Source organism: Clarias gariepinus, chromosome 22, assembly GCF_024256425.1.
Source record: "Clarias gariepinus isolate MV-2021 ecotype Netherlands chromosome 22, CGAR_prim_01v2, whole genome shotgun sequence".
In the NCBI taxonomy this organism is placed as follows: domain Eukaryota; kingdom Metazoa; phylum Chordata; class Actinopteri; order Siluriformes; family Clariidae; genus Clarias; species Clarias gariepinus.
In genome coordinates, this window is record NC_071121.1 from 26,512,427 (window position 1) to 26,535,503 (window position 23,077).

The 23,077-nt window shown below is 44.3% G+C and overlaps 1 protein-coding gene across 1 annotated transcript; it reads right to left on the reverse strand.

The window, feature by feature from the left end:
• Window positions 1-534: 534 nt before the first annotated feature.
• LOC128510415 (epidermal differentiation-specific protein-like) lies at window positions 535-1,106 on the reverse strand. Its single transcript, XM_053482688.1, has one exon. The coding sequence runs from the start codon at window positions 1,052-1,054 to the stop codon at window positions 677-679; it is 378 nt and encodes a 125-aa protein (XP_053338663.1). The 5' UTR covers window positions 1,055-1,106; the 3' UTR covers window positions 535-676.
• Window positions 1,107-23,077: the final 21,971 nt, after the last annotated feature.

Consider the following 23,077-nt stretch of genomic DNA (forward strand, 5'->3'; position numbering starts at 1 on the left):
CCTTTAAAATTCTACAGATGTAGTAGACAGATGTACTTTACTTTAAATAAAATGCACACAGTTTATCTGAGATTTATCTGAGTTGAGCGGCATGACATGACAACAGGCTGACATCATTCAGTGGAAACTTTAGGTTGATCTGCATCAAAGATATACTTGATAAACTCTTGTATCAGCAGAATTAAAAATTGCAAATATCATACGTAGTAAGACTGAACTGTGCATTTAGAAAAATAAAATGTTCTAGCATATGATTTTAAAAGGATAAAGGTGTGTTAACAACTTAAACCAAAATTAAAAACTAATATAAATGGAAAACTTTTTTATAGACATACAGTAGTTGCATTTTGTCAAAGAGTAACAGAATGTGCCACTAACAGGAAACGTTATCTTGAGAATTGGTTGTCTGTGGCTAACAGTTGAGATTTCCCCCCAGTCAATAAATAAACTTAAAGACAAACTAAAATTACATGGCAAATAATTTTTTTTTTCCAAAAAAGGCAAGGTAACAAATACAATCAATGAGATTCTTGTAACATGGAAGGTGGCTATCTAAAAGTTATTTAATACTACACCACCTCTAATTTCTCAATTCTAATTGCTTAAAAGCTGTCTATTATTTTAGAATATTTGCAACATTAACTCTTCTCTGTGTTTTGTTCCTCACATAGCTGTACTAGATCTTCTCCTCCTTGTATTCAGCGTGAATAGAATTCCCATCCTCACACCTGTACTCTCCATACTCAACCTTAGTGGTAAAGCCGGTGGTGATGGTCAGCTTGACTGGAACCGTAACAGACACCTGCTTCCTCACCATGTTCACCGTGAGCTTGGTGTGAGGAGGAATGCTGGCCGGCAAGGAGACTTTAACACTGTTAGTTGTGGTTTTGGTTTCGCTGTGACCCTTCTCCACGGTAAAGGTGTTACTGATATTTATGGTGTTCTCTGTTTTGGCACCAAACAGTGTAACTTCAAATTTGGTTCCCACACTAATCTGTGTGGAATTGCTAAAGTTGAAGCTCTCAGTGACGGATCCTGAATACTCTCGAGTCATCTCAGTGGTGAAGGTTTGTTTCTCTGATCCATAATTCACACCAGTGAGGGAGTCGATCTGTCATGAACTAACCCGGATTGAACAGAGGTAACCACGCGAATTAGTCTAAGGACTCTCTCGGAGGGAGAGCAAGGGAAGAACACAAATTCAACCCGCGCCCTACAAACACACACTCGAATCAGAAAGTAAACCCAAGAAAGTGAGTACTCACGTAATGGCAGACGGAGGATCTGAACCGACATGGGCGAAACTCAATGACTGAGCAATGTGAAGCGCCATCTTGGCTCCTTTTATGCTTCCTGTTTGTCGACCGTACTACTTCCAAGTCCTAGTGCCGGTCGCAGAACGGGTGTGTGTGACAGTACCCCCCCGTCCAGGACCGACTCCTGACGGTCCTGGGATGGAGGATACCCGATGACGGTGGTCCCTGATGAGTTCAGGGTCGAGAATAAACCGGGCCGGAATCCAAGATCGCTCTTCGGGACCGTAGCCTTCCCAGTCGACCAGGTACTGGGTGCCTCGGCCCCTAGGTCGCGAATCAAGGATCCGGCGTACGGTGTAAGCAGGGCCACCGTCAATGATCCGGGGAGGAGGAGCAGGGGGGGCGGGTGGAATCATGGGAGAAGTGGTGAAGGGTTTCAACTGAGAGGTGTGGAATACCGGATGGATTCGGAGCGCCGCAGGCAGCTGGAGCCGGTAGGTGACAGGATTGATCCGGAGGGTGATGCGATAGGGGCAGATGAATCTTGGTGAGAGTTTCCTAGTTTCTGTGTGGAGGTGAAGATTCTTAGTTGACAACCATACCTTGTCACCTACATTGTACAGTCGTCCCGGAGGGTGTCGGCGGCGATGTTGAATGGCGTAGCGGGTGTTGGCCTGTTGGATCGCGTGGTTGGCTTGTCGCCAGAGCCGCCGACACCGGCGGACCAACTGTTGGGCTGACGGTACGTCAACCTCCGGTTCCTGGTGTTCGAACATGGGAGGTTGGAAACCGTGGCATACTTCAAATGGGCTTAGGTTAGTGGCCGAGGAGGTGTGGAGGTTAAGCGATAGTTCCGCCCAGATGAGGTAGCGGGCCCAGGAGCGCTGGTGGTCGGCGATGAAACATCTCAGGTAGCGCTCCAGTTGTTGGTTGGTCCGCTCCGTCTGACCGTTGGTCTGGGGGTGATACCCAGAGGATAGACTGCAGGTAGAGTCGATCAGACGGCAGAAGGCCTTCCAGAACCGGGCAGTGAACTGGGGCCCCCTGTCCGAGACGATGTCTTTCGGGAATCCATGCAAGCGGACTACGTGTTCTAATATCAGCTCGGCTGTTTTTTTGGCTGACGGGAGTCCGGCAAGAGCCACCAGGTGCACAGCCTTGGAGAACCGATCGACGATGGTCAGGATGGTGTTCTTTCCCTCGGAGACCGGCAGGCCCGTGATGAAATCGACGGCTATGTGTGTCCAGGGCCGACGCAGAACGGGTAGTGGTTGGAGTTCCCCTGGCGTTGGCTGGTTGTTGTCCTTGGCCCTGGCACACACAGGGCACGCCTGGACGAACTCGTCGACGTCCTTCTTCATCGATGGCCACCAGAAGGCGCGCTGAATGAATTGGAGGGTGCGACGAGTGCCCGGGTGTCCAGAGAGTGGCGATGAATGTCCCCACTGAAGAACCTCCACTCGCATGGGTTGTGGCACGTAGAGTCGTCCAGGTGGCACACCTGCCGGTTCGGTCTCCCCGGTCTGCGCCTGGCGAACTCTCGTCTCCAAATCCCAGTAGAGTGGTGCAATGATTTTTGATGCAGGAAGGACAGGCGCGGGGTCCGCCCGGGGGACGTCTTCCTCGTGTTGTCGGGAGAGAGCGTCTGCCTTGGTGTTCTTGGATCCCGGGCGGTAGGAAAGATGGAAATTGTAATGTTCAAAAAATAATGCCCACCGCGCCTGCCTGGGGTTGAGTTGTTTCATGTTTCGGATAGTAATGAGATTTTGGTGGTCGGTCCAGACAATGAACGGCTCCCTGACGCCCTGGAGCTAGTGACGCCATTCCTCCAAAGCCCACTTTATGGCCAACAGCTCGTGGTCCCCCACCCCGTATCGCTGCTGAGTGGAGTCAAACCTTTTGGAGAAGAAACTACACGGGTGTAGTTTCTGGTCTGGACCTCGTTGGGAGAGGACGGCCCCGGCGCCCACATCCGAGGCATCCACCTCCACAACGAAAGGTTGGTTTGAATCTGGGTGAAGAAGGATTGGTGCGGTAGTGAATCGATGACACAGTTCGTGGAAGGCGGAGATGGCGGCCGGGTTAAGGGTGAAAAGATGGGATGAAGGGCGAGTCAGAGCGGTTAGGGGTGCTGCAACCGTACTGTAGTCCCGAATAAAGCGACGGTAGAAGTTCGCAAACCCGAGAAATCGCTGAAGCTGCTTGAGGGTCTTGGGTAGGGGCCAATGACGCACAGCTTCCAGCTTCTGCGGGTCCATGGCCACACCCTGGGGCGAGATGACAAAACCCAGGAACGTGGTGGAGCGCTCGTGAAAAGCGCACTTCTCCAACTTACAGTACAGTTGATGGACGAGCAATCTCTTTAGGACCGCCCTGACATGTTGGACATGTTCTTCGACTGTGCGTGAATAGATTAATATGTCATCTAGATAAACAAATACCCACTGCCCTAGCATGTCTCGGAGGACATCGTTGATGAATTGTTGGAAGGCGGCGGGTGCATTGCAGAGACCGAAGGGAATCACCAAACTCTCATAGTGTCCTGTAGGTGTAATGAAAGCCGTCTTCCACTCATCACCCTCTCTGATGCGCACCAAGTTGTAGGCGCTCCGAAGGTCCAACTTAGTAAAGATGGTGGCACCAGAGAGGGCGTCCAGGGCTGAGTTAGTAAGAGGCAAAGGGTGTCGATTCTTGATGGTGATGTTGTTGAGCCCCCGATAGTCGACACAGGTTCACCGCCCTTTTTTTTCACAAAGAAGAACCCCGCGGCGGCGGGTGAGGAGGAGGGCCGGATGGTGCCTTGACGAAGGGCGTTAGCTACATACTCTTCCATCGCCTGCGTCTCTGTGGTGGATAGGGAGTAAAGGTGGCCGCGGGGTGGAACGGCACCCGGCTGAAGGTCTATGGCCAGGTCGTAAGGGCGATGAGGAGGCAGGTGTGTGGCACGCTTCTTACAAAATACTTTAGCCAGGTCCCGATATGCGGCGGGGATGGCGTTGGTGTCGACGTTGGGGGCCTCGGACTCCCTAGAACACGTCCCAGCCGGTGCCCGTAGACAGAGTTCGGTGCAGGTCGGCCCCCACTGTAATATCCTGTTCTGTGTCCAGGAGATGAGGGGGTCGTGTTGAAGGAGCCACGGATGTCCAAGGATGATGGGAGGTGATGAAATGGAGGTGAGGTGAAACTGGATTGATTCGTGATGCTGGTCGATGATGAGGGTGATGGGTTGAGTCTGAGCAGTAATGGGGCTGGAGGAGAGGGGGCGACCGTCTACAGACGTAATCCGAACAGGCTGGGATAATGCCTCGATCTTTACCCCCAATTCTTTGGCATAGTTAGAGTCAATAAAGTTACCTGCGGCACCAGAATCGATGAACGCAGTACTTCGGACCCGTTTGTGACCAAGTTGGAGGTGTACCTGGACCGTGAGACGAGAGACGCTGGAGGTCGTGGCAGAGAGGTGAAGATGGCCCGGTGAGCTACTCCCATCGCTCACCGGGCCTGGGCGTTTCCCGGGCGACGAGGACATACAGCTCTGTGGTGCTCAGCTGATCCGCAATACGCACAGAGCCCCTCTCTGAAGCGCCGTTCTCGTTCTGCAGCGGTCAGGGAGGCGCGTCCTAGTTGCATGGGTTCCCCGGCTCCGGTGTTAACCACGGCAGGAGGTTGAGAACCAATGTGTTCAGACGTGATGGAAGTGGCTGGGTTCGATGGTCGTTGAGTGGTGGAGGCGAAGGTGGGTGCTGGCGGCAGGGTCCTCGGGGCTGGCTTCGGACAAGAAAGAAGGCGCTGGTCGATCCGGAGAGCGAACTGAATCAGCCCCTCCAGCGTGGCAGGAAGTTCTCGCCCGGCTAGTTCATCTTTGATCCTAGAAGCCAGCCCCTCGTAGTAGGATGTCCGGAGCGCGGCTTCTCCCCAGGTGGTCGAGAGTGCGAAAATCAGCTGTATAGCGGCTCACGGACGATTCCCCCTGCCGCAGGTGGTATAGCTTGGTGTCAGTTTCCACCTCGCTCGCAGGATGTTCGAAGGTTAGCTTTACCTGGCGTGTAAATTCCTTATATGAATGGGCGGTGTCTGAATCGGAACGAAGGACTGCCGTGGCCCACTCAGCTGCCTGCCCCGATAACAACGAAACGAGAAGTGCAATGCGCAATCGATCTGTGGAGTATTTGGTGGAATTAAACTCGAACACCAGATCTAGTGCAGTTACAAAAACACTACACCTCCCGTCCGTGCCGTCCCATTTATCCGGAAGGGAGATAAACACATCAGAAGTTGAAGGAGAAGAGGAGGGGGGCGGAGCTGCAACCACCGCGACGGGAGGCCGGTCAGCCGCGCTAGTAACAGCTTCGCGGAGAGCCGCGTTCTCCCGTCGAAGCTCCGCCACCTCGCGGCGCAAGGCCGCGACGTCTTGGGCGCTCTGGCGAAGAGTAGCAAGCTCCCCGGTTAGCTTGTCGATTAGCTCAGCGTGCCGGTTCACCACATCGTAGAGGTGCGAGTGATCCGCTGGGTTTACCGCTCGAGGCTCAGTCATTCTGTCATGAACTAAACCGGATTGAACAGAAGACGTAGCGATTAGCGGTTAGCCCTTTGTAGCGTGGATGGTAAACCCAAACGCGGAAGCTAGAAACTAATTCTATATATTAGATATATATATATATATATATATATAGAGAGAGAGCATCTTTATACATTTGGAATCTGCATCTACATTTTCTGTTGCATGTATAGAATTAGTTTCAGCTGAAACTCATGATCAATGGTGTTGGGGTACTTATGTAGTGATAATTAGTTTCTGCCAAATCATTAAAACTAACAATAGACTATGAGAGGTGGTTGGAAGGTGTTACTTTAAATATATACAAACTAAAATACAGCTTTTTTTTCAGAGGTAAACGGAAATCGCTGTGCTTGTTGTAACTGAAAAACGCTGCAACTGCTTCAAAGTCTTTCCACTCCGTGACCGCTGAAATCCGACACGACACCACGTTAGGCTACGTCTTGACTCATTTGCATATCTACGGTCATTAGATGTTGACTGAGGGCTTAGGGGAGGTGTGTGTGGATGTGTGTGTGCGCGCCTACTTTGTGTACTTTTATAAACATTCTAAATACAGGCCCGTAGCCAGGGGGGGTTCGGGTGGTTCGAACGACCCACCCCCCACTGCCAAAGGTCCAGAATTTTTGGAATGCTTCCGTGAAATATCGACAATTCGCCATTAATTATATATATATATATATATATATATATATGCTTCCGTGAAATATCGACAATTCGCCATTAATTCTGGCGTTGATAATCAGCGATATTTTATAAGGACATTTAGGGGATTTCGCCACAGAACGTTTTCAAAGTTGGTTAGCGCTTTAAAGAAAGAGCCGGAGTGTATACCAAAATACTTGTAAATCAAAGCAAATTTCCCCATAAGAATTAATCTCAAATAATTTTTTTCACAGCCCCCCAAAAATACATAAAAACAATACAAAATATAATACATACAAAATAAAACAAATTAACCTGCACTTTACCTGTGAAAAAAGTAAAAAATAAATATAGACAGATAAGTGTTTTTGTTAGTGTTTGCGCGCGCAGGCGCTGTGTGTGTGTGTGTGTGTATGTACAAATGGCAGCACAAGGCTGCACAGAGTCACAGGGAGCACCGACCTACATAAGCCAAAACTCCAAAAGACATCTTCCTGTGTACATCGGAAGCTGTGCAACTGGTGCTGTTCTGACCACGTGTGTTACCACGTCTGTTATTTCATCATGGGCAGCAGGTTAGAACAAAGAGCAAACATAAAATTCTGCGATAAACTGGGTAAATCTGCCACAAAGACATTTTAAATGATTTTTTTAAGGCGCCACAAATTCTACTGCCAGGTTTAAGGCAACTGAGGTAGGACGTTTGGTGAAAAAGACCAGGGCCTTAAATATTTTTTTGGATTGTGTAAAGCTGCTTTGCGCCAATGACAATTGCTAAAAGCGCTATACAAATAAAATTGAATTGAATTAAATTGCGCCATGAGGTGACAGAGCTTCGGCAGGAAAACGCAGCCCTCCGCGAGGCTGTCGCTAGCCGCAGAACTAGCGGCCTTCGGCGGTCGCAGTCCCCTATACAGCTGAATTCCGCATGCTTGCCGTACAAACCACCTGGGGACATCCTACTACGGGACTGGCTTCTAGGATCAAGGACAAGCTAGCCGGGCGAGAGCTTCCCGCCACCCTGAAGGGATTAATCCAGCTCGCCCTCCAGATCGACCAGCGCCTCCTCTCTTGCCCGAAGCCAGCCCTGAGAACCCTGCCACCAGCACCTACCTTCACCTCTACCACTCCACGCCCCTCGACCTCCGTCACCAACGCCATCCCCGGACATGTCGGATTTCCACCTCCTGCCGTGGTTGACACCGGAGCCGGGGAACCCATGCAATTAGGACGCGTCTCCTTGACCACTGCAGAACAGGAACGGCGATTCAGGGAGGGACTTTGTGCCTATTGTGGGTCAGCGGTGCACCACAGAGCCATCTGCCCTCTCCGGGCAGGAAAGGCACCTCAAACTCTTCGCTACCATGATCAACATTTCCCGTCTCACGGTTCAAGTAAGCGTCCAGTTTGGCCACAAACGGGTCAGAAGTACTGCGTTCATCGACTCCGGTGCCGCAGGTATCTTCCTTGACTCTTCTTACACCAAAAAACTGGGTGTGAAAATTAAGGCGTTATCCCAGCTGGCTCGGATCACATCTGTCGACGGTCGGCCCCTATCCTCCAGCCCCATCACCACTTAAACCCAACCAATGACCTTTACCATCGATCAGCACCAGGAAAAAGTCCGGTGCCACCTCACCTCTGTAGCATCTCCACCTCTCATTCTACAGCATGACCCACTTATCTCTTGGACCCAAAACCGGATTCTACAATGGGGCCCGACCTGCACCAAACTCTGCCTATGGGCGATGGCTGGGACGTGTTCTAGGAAGGCCGATGTCCCCGACGACGACATCAACGCCATCCCCGCCACCTATCCGGACCTGGCTGAGGTGTTCTTTAAGAAGCGCGCAACACACCTGCCTCTTCATCGCCTCTACGACCTGGCAATAGACCTTCAGCCGGGTGCCGTTTTCCCCCGCGGCCATCTCTACTCCTTATCCACCACGGAGACGCAGGCGATGGAGGAGTATGTAGCTAACGCTCTTCGTCAAGGCACCATCCGGCCCTCCTCCTCGGCCGCCGCCGCAGGGTTTTTCTTCATGAAGAAAAAAGGCGGTGAACTTCGTCCATGTGTCGACTATCGGGGGCTCAACAACATTACCATAAAGAATCGATACCCCTTGCCTCTTACCAACTCAGCCCTGGACGCCCTCTCTGGTGCCACCATTTTCACTTAGTTGGACCTTTGGAGCGCCTACAACTTGGTGCGCATCAGAGAGGGTGATGAGTGGAAAACGGCTTTCATCACCCCCACTGGACATTATGAGAGTTTAGTCATCCCATTCCAGCCCCCGCAGCCTTCCAGCATTTTATAAACGACATTCTCTGAGATATGCTAGGCCAGTGGGCGTTTGTGTACCTAGATGACATCCTCATTTACTCCCGCACCGTCAAAGAACATATTCAGCCATTCATCATTTGGACCGATCACCAAAACCTAATAATTATCCAAAACCTCAAACAGCTCAATCCAAGGCAGATGCCCTCTCCCGACAATATGAAGAAGACCTCCATCCCCCGGGTGGAACCCGCGCCTGTCCTTCCACCCTCCAAAATCATTGCAATACTCCGCTGGGAATTGGAGACGAGAGTTTGCCAGGCACAAGCTGCGGAGACTGAGGTCACCTCGGGTTAGTTCCTGACAATTTCTTTACATACAAAAGTTTTTTTTTCATGATAACACTGTCTATTCTATTATTATATGTTATATTTCCACAAAAAGTGCATTTTAAGACCTTTACAGATTTTTGTTTATCAACCAAACAAAGTCCTTGAATTGCTGCATCATCCCTAGCAATGAGGCCACACCTCCTCACTAAGATAAAGGTTTTTGTACTTTCCCGAGTCTGTGTTGCTCTGAGAAGTTTCCTAAATTACTTTAGTCTTTAGTTTCCTAAATTACTTTAGTTTTTAGTCTAAGAATCCCAGCTAGAACTTTTTAGGTAAAGATAGGAGCTCTCTGAGAAAATTAAGAAGAAGCTACGTAAATACGGGCCCAGATCTGTAGCACTTTTTGATACTATAACATGGCCCATGTGAAGGGCAAATCTGTGGACAACTAGGCAGATTTATAAGTAGGCAGAGGAACCGACGGCCATGGTTGACAATCAGAGCAGACATGCTACACCTGTGCGGGCAGGTTATTTAAACAACCATAAACCTGTACACTATGTGTGAACATTAGATAGCACCAGGTATGAAAGCGGTGCTGTGGTATAGGGGAAATAATAAAGGAAAGTAAAAAGGGAAGAGAAAAGTAAAAAGAGAAAACTAAAAAGAACTGAGAAGAGAAATAGTAGAGAAATGAGAGAACTGTAAAGAAAGGTGAAAAAAATTTAAAAAGAGAAAACTAAAAAGAGGCCTGAAAGATAAGCAATATATCACATCAGGTTTTAAAGAATAAAGGACTAGATTTAGTATACAGTACTAAATATTGTTTGTTGTAAAGCATTACAAAAAATAACAACTTAACATATTTATCATAATTTTTTTTAAATGCATGTCATTCAAACATTAAATTTCACTTTTGTTTTACTACTTAATACAAAGTTGTTACTGTTACCTTTCTTTTTAATGGTACTGAATTTGTGAGGTTGAAAAATAAGGAAAAATGGGATTTTAAAAAACAAAGACAATACCAAGTTTGGACACAAGCTTATTTTCTACATTCTAATACAATACTGGATTTTTTTTTCTAAACTAGGAAATAACACATAGGGAATTAGATAATTAAGTAACAACAAGAGTCCATCAGGCACCATGATGAAACTGTCTCTCATGAAGACCTTCCCAGGAAAACAAGACCAAAACTGACCTCTGCTGCAGGGGAGACGTTCATTTAGAGTCACCAGCCTCAGAAATCATCAGTTAACAAACAGCACTTAAGATTAGAGCCATTATGAAGACTTTACAGAGCATAAGCAGCAGATACATCATGCAAGATACAATTGCAGAACTGAAATATTTTTATTCAACTGTTTTTTTAACTGTTATACTTTTATATATAAATATATATCAACGTGAATTTCCTCCATTCGAAATAATATAAACTCTGACGATTCATTCCACAATCCAAAAAGAAAATCGTCTACAAATAATTAATACAACATACTTTATATAGTAAAAAGTCCTATAAGTCCTACTGTATTCCAACTCTGACAGTGAGGTGTTATACATGTTCAGGTGACAGAGAAACAAATTCCACAATTAACACCTGTTTAGCACTACAACATGCTTTATGGCTGTAGGAAAGACCTTTGAATACAAAATAAATTTGGTATTCACTCTGCAGTACATTTTTCCTTTAAATCATTTCCTGCATTCTGTAGATGGTATAAGGCATGACTTTAAAAGTAAAGGTTTCTCTCTATCTGCTTTACTGATGTGTGTAACGTTTTACCATTTCTGGAGGTGGCACCGATCAGCTTGCAGAAAGCAGACCAAAATAAGGCAGTGAATTGGGAACCCCAGATGTGATGACTGTTGGAATCCATGCAGCCGGAAAACATGCACGATTAAAATTTCGGTGGTTTCTTTGATTATAGGGAGGCCAGATAAGGGGACGAAGTGGCCCTTGGAAAAGCGAATCACCCATCGAACCACTCCAATCACCCTGATGACCTCTGGTAATCACGCGGAAGAAATCTCCTTTCTCATATGGCTTCCGTGGCGCTGATCATGTTCTGGTCGGACCCAGAGTCGACGAGGGCTTAAGCAACATGAGCCTGAGGAAGAGTGTGACAGAAAGGACATGACGACCTCTAGGCAGCAGCTCTTGGGTACCCAACCCCCCCCCAAGTGTGCCTCGGTTCACTGGGAGGGCCTTGCTTTTAATGGACACTGTAGCCACAAATGTCTGACCTGGCCACATAGAGGATTTAGCATGCTCCTGCCTGAATCCAGTCGCTCCTCCGGTGAGATCCGGGTTTGTCCAATCTGCATTGGTCCGGCCGGGGGGTTGGCTGACATGGTCAGCGGGAGAGATGCCAGCTTTGAGCCGGGGTTGGTCCGGGAGGCGGTGCTGCTCTCTAAGGCGCAAGTCTACTACAGGTTTTGGAACTCAATGGTGTAGTCATAAGCAGATTGGGGGCCCTGACAGAGCTCCATAGGAGCAGTCAAATACCCTCCTCATTACCTCAGTAAGAGTCGAATGTTGCACAGCAAGGGTCATTAGCATCCCAGATGGCCATTCCCCATTCACGGGCTCTTCTCGTGAAGTGGGTTATGACGTATGCCACCTTGGATCGCTCAGTAGGAAAGAGTAAGGGCTAGAGTTTGAGCAACAAAGAACATTGTGACAAAAATGAGCGGCAGGTATGAGGATCTCCGTCATAGGGTTGGGCAGGCAAGGTTCAGACAACTGTTTTACAAAGTTTGGCCTCAGATCGGTTGCTAGCCCGGTGGTTTCGAACTTTCTCCACTTATGGATGATGGAGGCCACTGTGCTCATTGGGACCTTCAAATCAGCAGAAATTTTTCTGTAACCTTCCCCAGATTTGTGCCTCGAGACAATCTTGTCTCTGAGGTCTACAGACGATTCCTTTGACTTCATGCTTGGTTTGTGCTCAGACATAAACTGTCAACTGTGGGACCTTATGTAGATGGGTGTGTGCCTTTCCAAATCATGTCCAATCAACTAAATTTACCACACGTGGACTCCAATTAAGCTGCAGAAACATCTCAAGGATGATCAGGGGAAACAAGATGCGCCTAAGCTCACTTTTGAGCTACATGGCAAAGGCTGTGAATACTTATGTACATGTGCTTTCTCGATTTTTTTATTTTTAATAAATTTGCAAAGATCTCAAGTAAACTTTGTTCATGTTGTCATTATGGCGTGCTGTGTGTAGAATTCTAAGGAGAAAAAAATGTATTTAATCCATTTTATAATAAGGCTGTGACATAACAAAATGTGGAAAAAGTGATGCGCTGTGAATACTTTCTGGATGGTAAGTTTGACGTCAGGATATCACCCCCAAGCGAATGGACAAGTAGAATGAGCAAATCAGAAAATAGGCAGAATGTTGAGAACATACTGTGCAGACAACCAACAAGACTGGCCACAATTTATCCCATGGGTGGAGTATGCCAAAACTCGCTTATTCACTTAAGCACCAAGCTAACACCGTTTCAATGCGTACTGGGATTTCAACCACCGCTGTTCCCATGGAACGCAAACATCACACACTCCCCAACAGTAGATGAATGGTTTAAGAAAAGCGAACAAGTATGGGAACAAACAGATCAACAACTACAACAAGCCTGCACAGTAAGCAAGAAATTTGCTGACCAACACAAAGGAAAAAACACAGAATATAAACCAGGGGACAGGGTATTGATCTCGACAAGGAATCTACAGATGAAGTAAGCGTGCAGAAAACTCTACCACAGATTCATAGGACCATACAAAGTAGTAAAAAAATGAATAAATAAATAAAAATGACATCGCCTATAGAGTACAGTTGCCACATTGCTCTCATATTCCACATTTCACAATAAAAACCAGCCTTTGATTGAAATAATGCCAACCAACTCCTCATCTGAAACCATAGGAATGAAGTGTTTAGTGTCAGAACTACTAAAAACTACAACTCCCAACACCAACGCTGCTGACCAATAAATTAATCTCACACATGCCTATTTCTGATATTGATCCTGCTTGTGTTTTTATACACTCAAAAAAATGAACATGGCTACCTGTTACATGTACTAAAATGTAATATGTGTTTTGTACATAATAATTTCATGTTTCCAAGATGAACATGAATAAATTATGTTGTATTTACATGAAATTCAACAACTTAACATGTATTAGATTTAATCATGTTGAGATAAACCAAAGAGATCTTGTCACTATGAAAACCGGAAATAGCAAAACCGGAAATATCGCGAGAAGACATCGCGAGAAGAGAACACAGCGTGTTGAGAAGACAAACGTTTGGCGGGCGTGTGGAAAAGGTAAGCAGGAATTAATTCCCATCTTTCTAAATAGAAACGAAATACTGAACATAAATGTCATCTGCTGTTTAGCGATGTTTAGTCACGTTATTTTGGTTTAAGCTATTTCTTGTATTTTTAATCACACTTAAAATACCGACGGTTATATGCGCGTGCTTAATCTGCGGTTCGGTTCTGGTTTCGGTCTGTTCTCATGAGTTGTGAAGCGAGAGGAAGAAAGTATAAATATTGTTCATTTGATAAATTAAGTATCATGAATTTTAATTGAATCTATCTCTGTATTTTTTCACAGGAGTTCGTGAGTGAAAGTGTCCTGTCTGCATCTGACTTCAGGAGTTACCTCAGTGACCAACCGTCTCTAACGGTCATATTTAAAAGTCATAACGTACAGTTATAAAGTACAAAACTTTCTGTTGGTGTTTAATAGTTTTTTCTATGATTAATACTTATTTGTGGTGTTTTATGTTTTGTTTTTCAAATTGAGACTTCATTTGTAAGTTGCTGCTGGTGTAAAATAAAAATCTCTGTTTTATCCCGTTTGTCTTATGCTTCCTTCCTTTACAGAATTCTGTTGACCAGGGCTTGAAATTTAAATTTACTTAAGTTGGATCAACTTAATTTACAACTGAAAAATGTGTTGTACCAACACTATTCATTTATGTTAACAGTATTAAATTATGTTGGACGCAGCTGTAGTGAACAAGTTAAATGAACCTAATAAAATTAATTTGACTGAACCTAAGAACATTAAGTTGGGCCAACAAAATTGCTTAATGTTGAAAGAAAGCTATTAAATCAGGTGGAAATTCTTTCCATAATTTAATTACGTTCATTCAACAAGTTATTTTTTTGAGTGTACTTCAAGTAATGAGAGCAGGACCTTACCAAGTTGAACGGCCACAGGCCAGCTTTGCCCTCAAATCAATTATTGTCATGCACACTCAGTCTGCGACCGGTACTAGGACCCGGAAGTTAAGCGGTTGCAAACCAGGAAGCATAAAAGAAGTAAACAAACCATAGCACATCGCTCAGTCGCCCATGCCATTTCGGAAGCGTTCGTCAAATCTTTTGTCAATACTCACTTTCTTGGCTTTGCTTTCTGATTGAGTGTGTTTATAGGACGCAGGTTAGATTGTGTCTTTCCCTTGCTCCCCATTTATGAGAGTCCTTAGACTAAATAGCGTGATTATCCTGCCTACTCGTGTTCTTCCGCGTTTGGGTTTACCATTCATGCAACAAAGGGCTAACCGCTAAAGCTACGTCTTCTGGTTACCTCAGGTTAGTTCTTGACAATTATCTATAAAGCCCACATCATTTTCGAAGCACCACCTGGACATTCAGCCATATATCCTCGTATATTCTTGTACCATCCTCATATGAGGAATGTTGTGTGTAATTCTTTTGCCAAACTTTGCCCTGGTTGTAGACGTTGATTCAAATTATAGTTTTTAGGTATGAATAAAGGGAGAGTCAGTAGAACTGTCAATGTACATGATAGTAGAGTTCGGGTCTTAGGAATTTAAATGATACATGTTGACTAAAATGACTGAACATAAAACTTCTCATTGTGTCACTTCTTTATAATAGTATTCTGCAGCCTGCATTTTAGCTCTTTATTTGTAATGACATTTGTACAGTTTAATTTTTAATAAATTCATTAAGGTGTACAAATTTGTAAAAGGTTAACCATGTTGATCAACTAGAGAAACCTGGGTGTACTATAAGATAATATAACTGTGTGGTTAAATTTTTGTCCATATATCCTTATTTTAAATAAAACATTAAACTCCATTACAAAATTGCTTTGTAATAGATAAGTCATTACTAACCTACATATCTTCATTGAACCCCTTTTTTTTTTTCAAAGAGAAACTTCCTAGGGTACCTTTTTTTTTTGCAATTCTAAAGCAGACAGTTTAAACAATTTGGACATTGCAATGTTCCCCACAGGCGTGAAATACAGCTGCGGTGGTAGTCAGCAAGGCAGGCCACATTACCTGTAGCACAAAAGTGGTCTACTATATGCAGCTAATAGAACAGATTTATAGGATCACATGTGACCATAAAAATATTAAAAATAATAATACAAATAATATGAATGTTTATGAATCAAAATGGTCAGATAGTCCTTGATGAGCAAGCGGAGGGCGACAGTGGGAAGGAAAATCTCCATGAGATGGCAATAGGAAGAAACCTTGAGAGGAACCGGATTCAATGCTGAACCCATCCTAATTTGAGTGAAACAGAGAGCAGAAATTGATCTGCATTCATACTGTTTTAGGTGGTTGATGTAGGTGTTAATTGATGTTAATATTCAATTCACTTCAATTCAATTTTATTTGTATAGCGCTTTTAGCAATTTTCATTGCCGTGAAGCAGCTTTACACAGTCAAAAGAATTATTTAAGTTTGTATGAAATGTGAATTTGTATGAATCAAAATGGTCAGTTTGTCCCTGGTGAGCAAGCCGAGGGCGACAGTGGCAAGGAAAAACTCCCTGAGATGGTAATAGGAAGAAACCTTGAGAGGAACCAGACTCAACAGGGAACCCATCCTCATTTGGGTGAAACAGAAAGCAGTAAATGATCTGCATTTATACAGTGTGTAGGGTGGGAGGCAGTTCAGCTATAATAGCTGATGTTAATTGATGTTAATATGGAGTCCAGGTAGTTATTGAAGACCCAGGTAGACTTGTAAGAAGTTCCAGTCATGAACTATCAAACTGTCAAGTCCCCAGAGAAACAGTTGCCAACACCAGTCAAGGCCAGAACCATTTTCTAGGTAGAGAGAACCATTCCCAGACACCAGACGCATCCCAGAGAGACACACGGGGCATCCATGTGACGAGATCTTCAGCCAGAAGCGGGGCACCAGGATGGGTCAGACCGGTCCGGAGGGCAGAGGGAGTCTGGATCACTGGCAGCTCAGGAACGACATTTGTAGCTCGACAGGAGACAGGAGGAGAGAAGAAAGAGAAAGGGGGGGGGAAGAAAAGAAGAGGAGAGATGGCAGTTAGGTATGGTCACAGTCACACAATGTATAATGTGAATGTATATTAACTGTAGAGTGCAAGCAGAGACTCCGGCAGGACTAACTATGACAGCATAACTAAAAGGGAGAGCCAGAAGGAAACACAGACATGAGGGCTTCCTGACATGTAAAGCAAACAATCACCTCACCGTCAGCAAACCTGAGTGATCAATGAGAGTGAGGAAGACAGCATCCAAACATACCAGTTCACCATAATACTCTACGTCCATGAGTCCCCCAGATCTGCTCCTTTACCTATGGCAAATCTATTTATAAAAATGCTTGGCTAAATAAATAGGTTTTTAGCCTGGACTTAAACACTGAGAATGTGTCTGAGTCCCGAACGCTATTTGGAAGACTATTCCAACGCAAAGGCAGCGCTCCTGCACGCTCCCTCGTGACGGCGCTTCTGCCGCTGTCGATGGCCGGCGCGAGTTCTCGCTGACGCTAAAACCTAACCACACGTTTCCTCTTCGGCAGCGGGGCTGCGAGGGCGGGCACGGTGCGGGAGTGAAGATGCTGCGGGAGCTCGCGCAGCTCTTTCTCGCGCTGTCCTCAGCGCGGAGATCAAAGGGCGGAATTCTAGTGTCCTTGTTTAAAGTCCCTGGGCCGCGTCACATCTCCCCACTGACATGCTTATTTTATATTCTCCATTACATCACGTACTTCCCAGACCTCAGACAAACCTCCGCGCCTTGCTTTTATAATGCGGAGCAAGCCCGAGATCATATTAACGTTAATTATCGCCAGCCAGCACAAATAGGCGGCCTCGTCCCTTTGCTGCCTATTCAGGGAGCCTACGGAGTGAGGGAGTAGTTATAGTAGATTTGGGCATACACCCATCACACGCGCACGCCGTGGCAGATCATCATAATTGTCCTAAACTTGTATTTCATAAGGTTTTCCGAGCGGTGGTACAGCGCAACGGGGGTCATTATTTACTATTAAACATTAAACGAATTTACAAAACTTTATGCGTGCGATTAAGCGCTGATTCTACGTAGGAAAGTAAAGAAGATGATCCTGATGCTCAACATTCCGGAGACCAAACCCCATGTAAATTAAATTAACAAATATTGCATATTAATAACAATAGCCCACGTTTAAAAAAGCATTTTTATTTAGATTATAAAAAAATAATCCTGCATCTGTTTTAGGTGTTCCAGCTGCCACTGTTCTAAAATTCAAATTAAATTAAATCTTATTAGGATCAAATTTAAGCACAATAAATGTTAACACAGTGAGCCTTTTGATTCTATCACTTGTAATTAGAAAAAAAGCGTGTATGGATTTGTGTCATCTTATTTCTTGTGTTCTTTAAATTTATAGTAGATTTATTAACTGAAATAAATGACCATGAAATTAAAACAGTGTTAGGACGTTCTACTGCGTCAGCAGATGTCGGTCTTTCAGCCCCGCTTGTGTTTTTGCGTTATTATAAGAATGAAATGCAGTAGACTGTTATGATTTGTAACGGGTTCGACCCATGTTACTCAAACAACTCAGTTCAGGTGTAAGTAAATGGATAGAAAGTAAATGTCTGTGCTGTTTGGGGGAGGGACGTGCTAATGATTTGGTCGGCTGTGTGTGTGTGTGTGTGTGTGTGTGAGAGAGAGAGAGGGGTGTCGCGGTCGTTTTCAGTGAAACAAAGGCTCAGCTGAAAAATGTTATGGCGCTTTTCCACTGCGTGGCACGACTTGGCTCGGCACGACACTGCACGGCTCAGTTAGACTCAGTTTGCGTTTCCACTGCAGTTTAGTACCGCTTTAGAGTGGCCGTGATTATTCACGTGTCGTCATAGTTGCGCCGCCTCTACTGCCGTGACATCATCTAAACGCGCCTCAACAAACACACAACAATGGAGCATATCGACGGAATGGTGTTCTTCATTCTCGGCATGTGGATGTTTTTAACAGCAAGACGAAGGAGTTTGTTTCAAAAGAGGCTGATGGCAGCCAAAGAAAACACAGCTAAAAAAGACAAGAGAGTTTGGGAACTTTTACAACAACACGAAGACACCGACAACTTGTTATCTTGACGACGCACAAGGGTAAGCATCTAAAAAAAAGCTCATCACTAGCTAACTTTTATCACTGTTGCTAAGCATATAATAAACTTAACTGCCAGTGTAACATTAAAATGCAGATTCTGTATATTACAGGTCATGCTTCAGAGTGGTGGGATGTGATTGTTCCCGGTTTTACAAACACTCAGTGGCTGGAGATCTTTAGAATGTCTGAAGAAACATTTATCCACTTATGCAACAAACTGCGTCCAGCGATGGAGCGACGGGACACAAACCTCCGTGTGTGTGTACCTTTAAAGAAAGCTGTAAGCATAACAACTGTGTCGGTGTGTTCAGGAGTTCTGTGCAGCAGCAGAAACCCTGTTGGTCCCAGAGCTAATTCGTTAACCAGCACGCGTAGTTGTTAAAAATGCCTTCGGTCGATTAAAAGGAAGATGGCGATGCATTATGAAAAATGACTGTGCTGTCAACCTTGTGAAGTCCATGGTGCTGACATGTTGTGCTCTACATAACCTTTGTGAGAGTCATGGTGAGGCCTATGAGAATGCTTGGGATTTACCCCCAGCAGCAAAGACTGTGGTGGCAGTGCCACAGGCTGTAGAGGAGGAGGGCAGGGATGTCCGTGCAGGTCTGATGCGTTACTTGAGTAGCTAACTATTCACGTAGCATGTTCTGTAAAGTGTGTTATCAATAAAATTTTAAAAACCATTTCAAAGTTTACAATGTATTCCTTGTTTTTTTTTTGGTTTGTATTGTGGTGGTGGTTGTAATTTATTATTGTATGACTTTACCTGCTCATACAATAATAAATCTTTAATATAGTCTTGGGCTACACGTATTTGATCAGATTGTTTTTATTGAAGCACAACAGAATTTTACAGGTAAAATTATGACCAGAAAACACTAAAAATCTACAAGGTGCAAAAAGTAAAAATATAGGTAGTAAAAATATAAACTGTAAACTTTAAACAGTGTGCACATGTACGTAGTGCACAACGGATATACAACAGACAAGTAGAACAAAATAAATTTTAACGTTAACAGAAGAAACTGTTAAGTGTGCAGACATGTAGTGCAAACATTATCAAAAAAAAAAAAAAAACACAAAAACAAACACCTATGGCATTAGTCAGCAAGAGAGTTCTATTCCCGTCGGCCGCTCATTGCCTGAACAAGCATCCCCATAACATTGAGGAATGCTTGATTGAAAGCTGCCGTCTGAGAGTGTTCCTCTGCCCTCAAGGCCGCTTCCTGCTCCCTCGCTTGTTTGGCCTCTTCCAGTGCCATCTGCAAGTGGCGCTCCCTCTGGGCACGGTTCAGCTCCTGCTGCTCAATGTCTGCCACCTGCATCTCTCTTAATGCAGCAAGATGTTCCTGATGGTGCAGGCTCCGTGTCCTCTTGCCTGGACCAAAGCGTAGAAAATTGGAGTGAAAATGAGAGAAATTATTTTTGAAATTCATTTGATTTTACTCAATTACATTTACAGTATCTATGGTATTGTATAATATTATTTATGGTATTAAACTATTTATGGTAAGCAACAGTAATTCATGAGACACGGTATATAAGGATATATATCCTATATTGTGATATCCTATTTGTACATAATATGATATATGAAGTATCAAATGTGTATTGTACCCGTTAACACACGCTGCGGTGTCGCCGTGCAGCTGGAGGCCGATGGTGTTGGCGGGCGTGGTGGAGACGCTGCTAGCACTGCTTGGGAAGAGGAGTCGTCGTCCTTGCATGTAGAAAGTACAAGTGAATCGATCGTGGACAATGAGTCTGAAACGCAAAGTTTGTATAATCAGTTGGGAATGCACAAATTACTGCAACACAACAAAAAAAACATGAACATCATGAACAATAGCACTACCACTGATACATGTTAGCTACTAGGAGTTCGTGCTTCATTAAGGCCATGATTCTACAGTCAAATTGCGATACAAAATAAGCATCGACGGTCAATAAAACCAGAAAAGTTAGGATTTCAAGCGGTATAAAAACACAACGTACCATCCTCGATCGTGTTCTCCAACAACAATGGCATGGCCGAGTCCAGGGCACCCTCCCTTCCTTTGCTCGTTGGTCTGCCTCCGTAGATTGCATCCATTTGGGCGAACCACTTCCTCGACCGCCTGTTTGAACCACTCCGGCTGTTGTGGTCCTTTATACTTCTGTAGTCGTTCTTCATTTTTTTTTTACTTTTTTAACTTGTCCCTACACTGTTTGTAAGTCCGATGGTAGCCGTGTGCGGCCAAGAGCTTAGCGACCTCCTGAAAAACTTTTTCATTCCGCGTCGCCCCATCAAGCTCTCGCTGGATCCGCTACCAATGAGAGGAACGTCTGTACTTCCTCAATAGACCATGAAACAGCCATTTTTTTAGTTAATACAGTACAAAAAGGTGCGTCCAATCCTTCGCTGGCTCTGCTAATAATACTCGCGGGTCTGTTGTGTCTCATGTCGCAAGTTCAGTGACGCAGTAATGACGATTTTTTCCGGGCAATCAGTGACCAGCAGAGTTTACACGTCACGTTTTGGTAACGGTTCGGCGCGCTTGGAACCTCGGCTGAGGTGGTACTAAAAAAAGGACCAGGTACCAGGTACTGTTCCCAGTGGAAAACCCCCCAAAAGTGAGCTGAACTGAACCGTGCCGTGCCGTACTATGCAGTGGAAAAGCGCCATTAGTCACACACATACTCTTTTAGTTTTTTTTGTTATTTAATTCTTAAATAACTACCTGGACTCCATATTAACATCAATTAACATCAGCTATTATAGCTGAACTGCCTCCCACCCTACACACTGTATAAATACAGATCAATTCCTGCTTTCTGTTTCACCCAAATGAGGTTCCCTGTTGAGTCTGGTTCCTCTCAAGGTTTCTTCCTATTACCATCTCAGGGAGTTTTTCCTTGCCACCGTCGCCCTCGGCAAACTGACCATTTTGATTCATACACTTTCACATTTCATACAAACTTAAATAATTCTTTTGATTGTGTAAAGCTGCTTTGGGCAATGAAAATTGCTAATTGAATTGAATGTACATTGACCCTGTGGAGCTCCCGACGAACAGTTTTGGTGTAAACAGGAGAGTTTAGGTGCACATTTAATTCTGCAATGAGTTGGGCAGCTGTGGTTTTATGGTTTTTAGATACAATCCGGGTCAGCACCCGGAACTCTCATATGTCAACCCATAATGTTGTGTGCATTACAATATTTTAAGCAAAACTGTGCCATTACTCTGCTAATTAAACCTTACTAGCTATCTCATAGCTTTTATTCATTTATTTATTTTACTTTGATCATGCAATTTTTTCTTCTGTGGCATTACAGTGTAGTTTTAGCTATTATATTTCAATGTGAACACCCTGATTATTAAAGAACTTTAAACAGCCTTCATAGTTGGATTTGATACTTTGAGTGTAATTCATAATTTTTAAAAGATATATTTAGATTTTGTAAAAAAAAAAAAAAGGCTCCTTTTCCTGCATAGACCTTTGGTATGCTAAATAATTAAACATTTCCTTCACAGAAAGTAACATTACTAAATCACTAAAAAACTAAAACAGAACCCCACACCAGTATGACATTACTTCAGCAGTGCATAAAGCAAGGTCCATAAAGACATGGTTGAGCAAGTTTGGTGTGGAAGAAATTCATTGGCACAGAGTCCAGACCTCAACCTGATAAAATACCTTTGGGATAAATTAGAGCGGATACTGCAAGCCAGGCCTTCTAGTCCAATATCAATGTCTGACCTCACAAATGTGCTTCTGGATCAATGGTAAAAAAATTCCCATAAACACACTTCTAAACTAAAAGAAGAGTTGAAGCTTTTATAACTGGAAAGAGCAAACATCATATTTTACTCTATGGATGCAGAATTGGATGTTACTCAAGTTCATATGCACGTAAAGGCTGATGAGCGAATAATTTTAGCAACATAGTGTATATCAACAAAATCATACTGTAGCGTTTTTCACCACTACAGGGGGAACTTGGAGAGACGAGTGAGCTTCCTTGCTGCTCAATGCAAATAGCTGGGAGTAATTTATTCAGCACAGCACGAAATAGCATGAACAGCACATTCAACAGGTCACACACGAAACTACAATCAATAGAACACACATCTAACCCCCACACACACAACAAAAAACAAAAAAGACACTCGAAATCGAAATCGAACGCAATGACAGGTCAAAAAAAGTGACAAATTGTCTGTGGTAGATTCTGCAGATTGTCAATGACAATATCTCCTTCAACAGTGATGGCAGTAGAAACGGGTCAAGGTACAGTTGATTTGGTAAGAAAGGAATGTGTTCATTAATGACAGTCAACACTCCAACAGGTACTTGTGCCCAGGCCTCATCAGTAAAAGATACCTAGAAGAAAACCAAACAATAACAATATTACAACAGGGAAACATTAAAAGGGATGATTAATTGTCAGTTAACAATCAAACTGCCGTTTAGCCATTCCTCATTAAATATTTTCATGCATTGTTTTCATTTATTTATCTTTATTTATTTTTATTTTCAACTCAAAGATTCATGGTATAGTATTTATATTGCATAAGGAACTTCTCATGCATATCA